The sequence below is a fragment of the Sapajus apella genome, unplaced genomic scaffold (genome assembly GCF_009761245.1).
Source record: "Sapajus apella isolate SASKATOON/1434 unplaced genomic scaffold, GSC_monkey_1.0 scaffold111, whole genome shotgun sequence".
Taxonomy (NCBI): Eukaryota; Metazoa; Chordata; class Mammalia; order Primates; family Cebidae; genus Sapajus; species Sapajus apella.
The window spans coordinates 3,782,421-3,788,420 of record NW_022437051.1 but is presented as its reverse complement, the minus strand read 5'-3'; the positions used below and the strand labels follow the sequence as shown (position 1 = coordinate 3,788,420).

General features: G+C 40.8%; 1 protein-coding gene across 3 annotated transcripts in view; it reads right to left on the bottom strand.

The window, feature by feature from the left end:
- Positions 1-1,114: 1,114 nt before the first annotated feature.
- The window catches only part of NRP1 (neuropilin 1), a 155,682-nt gene continuing 150,796 nt past the window's right edge, over positions 1,115-6,000 (bottom strand). For all 3 annotated transcript variants that reach the window (XM_032259664.1, XM_032259666.1, XM_032259665.1), the window contains one exon: positions 1,115-3,983. In XM_032259664.1, the coding sequence (XP_032115555.1) occupies positions 3,694-3,983 (290 nt within the window). In that variant the 3' untranslated portion in view covers positions 1,115-3,693. The remainder of the gene's footprint in view (positions 3,984-6,000) is intronic.

The window sequence follows — 6,000 nt, the reverse complement described above, 5'->3', positions numbered from 1 at the left end:
AAAGGAGACACAACAATAAATCCTTTTTATGTTTTAAGGTAAATGTTTCAGTCCTGAATGTGGGAAGTATCATACAGCGATTTGGTTTGTTAAGCTTAGTAAGAAAATCCTAGCTGAGGCTCAACCTAGGGATAAGAGTGGAAAATATTCATGTTGAAGTTCTCAAACAATGAAGCAGAGATAGTGTTAGTGCATGGCCCTTAGCATTTTTCAGAAAGTATCTGTGGATTAATCCTAATAGATTCCTTGGAAATCATCATGTTTTTCTGGAAACATCCATGAATGTAGGTAGAATGTAACTTTAGTAAAGTGATTCTCTGGCTTTGTCTCTATCTCTCTTTTCTGTGAGTAGAGAGACCTAAAAACCCACGCATTAGGGAAAATGTTCTATTCTTGGTTAATCTTGGAAAATGCAAAAAGGCATAAGCATCTAGAGAAAAGCAGGAAGTGGAGGAAATATTGATTCGTGGTGCCTGACTGTCCAAAGCAGCTCACTCCTCAGGGTGCTGCTGTGCTTCCAGGAATATGTCTTCCTACAGTCAGAGGATGGTAGTAGAGAAAGACTTGTTAGTCTGTAATAGAAATTAAGCTAGGCCAGTTTTGTTGTAAAAAGGGCCCCTTTGACTTGACACTTCTGTTGTCTTTGTTGTTGTTATTATTTTTCCTATTATTCTGGTCCCAGATGGAATAAAAATTTCATAAGAATTGCCAAACCGCCAGTTGTAATGCCATACCCAATTTTTCCCATTACCTGACACAGCATGGGTACAGGAATAAATACTGCCAGGCTCAAGTCTATTCTCTACAAGAACAAAACTTACCAAGTTATGAGTGAGTATCATAAAAGAAACTTTACCAAATGAAATACAGAACATTTGACACACAGTTTAGGATGTAAACATTTCCATTCCTAAGGCCAAATTCTGTATTCCTTATCGTGAAGGGTCTGATCTGAGATGACAATCTACTTCTGGAAAATGTCTTCTTAATCTTCTCTCCTTATCAGGATATTCTAAAAAAGAGAACTCTAAAAAGCCTTGAAAGTTACTGGATGGTGGCATGACACCAGCTTCTTTAACGAGAACAGAGCTAATATAATAAAAGCCATCAGGTGTGGGATCTTTTATGAAAATGTTTAATTCAACTGTTTCTTTGGAATGTAGTAGTCATAGTTTGGAATTTAAGTTACAGTTCAGTTCTATGTGGTTTTTAATGCTACTCAATGTCTGAGAATACAAATGTCATTTAAAGTTAAGGCTTCGCTGTTCATTCTGAAACAACAATTTACAAGTGTCATATTGTCATAGAAAATAATAATTTCTGTAAAAAAAATCTGCACAAAATCTTACGATGGTACAAAACATGAAGCAATAATATACCAGTAAAATGAAAACATTTTACTACAGAAAGTTTTATAGATTTCCATAAAGAAAAAATATGTTATTTTACACCTTTAAAAATTACAAAACAATCTAAAACAATATAAACTGAACATTTTGTAACACTGCCTTTACAAATTAATAACTTTATAAACATATAATTTTTAAATATATTTATCAGTGCAAGATACTTTAAAGTTGCAGTATCATTTTTCCTTGGCTGAGGACAACATTAAGTCTGTTGCCTTTATAAACAAAAAACAAGGCTTTCTTAGTGCTTTCCTTCTGGTAGGATTATATCAACTAAATGAATGCCTCTGGGGACAAAAAACTATTCTTCTCTCGTGGTGATCAATACTTTCCTGGAAACAAAAGGCATTCTCAATCCAATTTAACTAAGATAAATGGACTGTCCCATCTATGACTCCAATGTGACTCCCAACAAATGTGTTTGAGTGAGACATCTAGCAATGTGGGAAGGGAGGAAGATCTAAAAAATCTCGTGTCCAACATGGCATTAGCATCAAAAACAACCAAGGCTTCTTTGGGTTAATTCGCAGGTGGCTTGGTAAGATATCTGCCTCCCTGCGCTGTTGGAGGCTTAGGTCTTGCCAGCCCTAAGGCAGGCTTATTCTTTGCGAGCCTCTGGAAGTTTCTAGAAGCATTCATTCAAGTCTATTTTTTCAAGCTTGCTGTTATGAATTTTTTAAAACATTTATTTTGACTTTACATGTTTTCCCCCCTCTTATCTTAAAATACTTGACCTCTGGGCATCAGGATTTATCGTTTGGTTCTTAAATTAACTGCTCTTCCTTCCACTTCCCTTGTCTGACTCAGTAGCAAAACAAGAAGGTTCTCTTGGGTCATTTTTGCATATTTGGATAGAAAAATCTCATGCTTTCGGATATTTCAAAGATTTTGTCCAGTTCTTCCTTTGGGTCTCACTTGAAAGCCAATTTGTGTTATTTCTTTCCTCAACTTCTCACTAGTTCTACTAAATGCCAACATTTCCATCAGAGATGATTTTGAACAGAATTAGATAAGGAAAAAAGATACTGTCCCTTTAACCAGTTAACAAGAAAACCAAAGTTAGACTTTGGAGGGCAAAGTTAGGAATTTCCCTTATTTATTTATTTTTAAACATAAAGTCTGGTAAAATCATTTGCCATTCCCAGCAGGTTAAAGCTGCAAGTTTCTTTTCTGGACAATGGCAAATCCTCCAATTCTAAGAGAGGAAAAAAGACAGAGAGACAGGAGAGGGAAAGAGAAAAGAGTTTACATTTGAAAATACATTCCATATGAAAGAACAATAAGAGAGAATATTGCAGCTTTATACAAAAGGGTCAAGAGACATGAAATTGAACTACAGAAAAAGCAGAACAATTAAGCCACGTTGCCAAATCTTCAGAGCCCTTGCCTGCCCGGGGGCTGACGTCTCACACGAAAATAAACTTTCTTCTTAGTCAGTGGGCCACCAGGGTTTGATTAAAGAGTAGGGCTTTCACCAGCAAGAAACAGAGCGGGTCGTTAATGTAACACAATGAACCAGTACAAACAAAAAGGCACTTGAGAGGACATAGACTAGCCAGTGCCAAGGAATTGTGTTTTTGTGGTTGTGGTTGTCAGCAGTACACCCAGTGGCCAGCCGTGTTCTGGGATGGCACCGTTTTCTGTACAGAGTTCACAAGCACGAGGTTTAGTACAACACTGGAAAAACAGCAAGAAAATCGGACAGTATTGCTTCGTAAACAGAGCTGACGCACTATACTGGTACTGAGGCTACAGTACTTTTAAAAAGAAAACAGCCTAATCCTTCTTTGCCTATGCACGATGCGGGCAATTATACACAAGCACAACTTCAGGAGTCCAATGAAATGCGATGATTCTAGTATATTCTGGGCACTGGGTTACAGGTAGCATGTCCATCCAAAGGGCCACACGGAATACGCTTGGTGCCAGCATCTTGGATTTCACACTGTTTCCAAAAAGAATCCATAAAGGGGAAAGAGAGAGAGAGAGGGGGGCAGAAGGGGTCAAAATGAATGATTACGACGATCATACTTGGTCTCAACACCAGCATCTGATTATTCAAATGAAACCAACAGGATAAAGGCTGACTGTACATGGGTCCGATGGTGAACACAGCTCCTCGTCCATGTCTGTTGGCCATACTCATTGAAGCTCCTGAGAAAAGCCTGGCTCAGCGGTCATCAACACACTTCCCAGCCTGTATAGTGAAAGATCAACAGCTCCCCAGCTCGCTCCCGTCCTTCCACTTCCATCCTCTGACTCATTTTTTCATCTCTGTCCACCTTCATGCCTCCGAATAAGTACTCTGTGTATTCAGTTTGTCTTTTTTCAACTTCACACCATCCACAAGTTCAAAGTTATAGTTCTCCAGGGCAGACAAGTTTCTTTCTGACATCCCATTATGCCAACAGGCACAGTACAGCACAACCCCACAGATGGCCCCCAGGAGGACCCCCAGGGCGCTCATAGCTATGATGGTGATGAGAATGGGGTCTAAGGTCTTCAACACATTGCCTGGCTTCCTGGAGATGTTCTTGTCACCTTCTCCCTCACCTTCGTATCCTGGTGTGCTCCCTATGGAAAAAAACAATATTGTCTCTGGTCACCGCCAACAGACCAGATGAAAGCAGACAGAAAAATAGAAAGAAACGAAACAGGAGCAAATCACACACCCCAGTTTTGCCTGTCATGTCTGACTCATTGGGAATGGAAGTGTGGGAGGTGAGGGTGGCAGGGGGTGGGTGATGGGGCTTCTGACCGACTGCTTAGCACGTGGAAAGAATCCATTCTGAATTAACTGGGAGGTTCCATGCTCATCTAATTCAGATTTCATGCAGCCCCATCTGTGCTAGATTGTAATCTGTGTTTACAGTCCTTGGCTAGATATGTGGTCATTAAGCTTTGCAAAATGCTTAGTCACACATTAGTCTAGCAAGGGGATTTTACCATTCCCAGTGCATGTACCTAATCCCAAAATGGGCACCAGAAGAACCTTCACGGCCGCCCTTCTACGCAGCGCTGTTTCCAGGACCCGGCATGAGTTATGCATGTGTTTGCTCTCCCATATGGAAAATCTTTTAAGTCAAACAAATTTTGCCCAAAGTCTATAGTGGTTTCAGTGAAGAAGGAGTGATCTTTTAGAACAAGAGAATGCTTGCTGCTGACATGTAAAACAGGGTGTGGCTCAAATCAAGAAACCGTGTCTGTCACGCCGAATGGAAGACATTTGATAATAATTGGCATCTTTGCAGCCATGGCAGTTTATCTGGAGACAGCTGCACTGCTCTGCAGCTCAGCCACTGGGGACTTGTTTTCTTTAGAGTGGAACAGGAGAAATTATTAACATGGGAGCTTTGAGCCTAATTGCCTGGTACTAGAAACGGGGTGAAAATGTGAACGCACAATATGCCTGGTGTTTACTTAATGGTGTTCTGATCAACAAAGATTCCAATCAAAGAAAACTAGAAATATAAGATTCAAGTCCCTAACCAAGGGAAAACAAGCCTTGGGGCATATTCATATTCTCTCCCTCGATGAACTATTGTTTTGAAACAGCCTCTAATAAAGTTTACATCTCTGTGTGGACTTGCTAATGTGTTCCTGTTACTAACAGCATGGTGCCATATTTATTTGTCTCTATGAAGTCCACGGCCGGCGATAGAGCAGGATCCCATTTCTAATGCAACAGATGCTGAAGTGCATTGATGATCAGGGTGCAGCACCACCCACGGCAGCTGTGAGGGATGCTGGAGCAAGTGTCTAACAGCCCACAATGCTGGCTGGGAGATGTGCAAACTTCTGGGAATAGAATAATACCAGGCACAGCCTAACTCTGATGAGCTATGAGCTATGCTACTTGATAAGCTATGCAACTTAAGTTTCAGTCTCAATATCTGTAAAATGGGAATAAATACACCCCCTGGAGCTGCTGTGAGGATTAAATAAGGTAAGGTATATAGGACGGGTGTGGTGGGTCACGCCTGTGGTCCCAGCACTTTGGGAAGTCGAGGCCGGGGAATTGCTTGAGCTGAGTTTGAGACCAGCCTGGGAAACATGGTGAAACTCCATCTTACAAAAGACACAAAAATAAGTTGGGCATGGTGGTGTGGGCCTGTAGTCTGCTCTGAAGGCTGAGGCAGGAAAATCGCTTGAACCTGGCAGGTGGAGGCTGCAGTGAGCCGAGATTGCGCCACTGAACCCCAAGCCTGGGTGACAGAGAAAGATTCTGTCTCAAGAAAAAAGAAAAGAAAAAGATAAAGTACATAAAGTGCTCAGAAGATACTAACTCTTCAATAAATCCTTCTTATCATCATCGCTGTCATCACAAAAGCAAGCTTCCATTAGAGAAAGATGGGAAAAGGTGAATCAAACACAATGGATTATCTCAGAAATTGGGATCTGGTCTCTTAAAAATCCTATCTACATATCAACGAGACACAAGAATTTGGGTTGGTTTCAAATAATGGTGTATGGAAACAGTCTTCACTAGTTTTCTGTCTTTGTGGTAATAAACTGAGTGTTTTTGAGCTGATCATCCTTTAAATCCTACCGCTAGGCTGGGCAGGGAAGGCCAGGTGAGCACAGTTCCCAG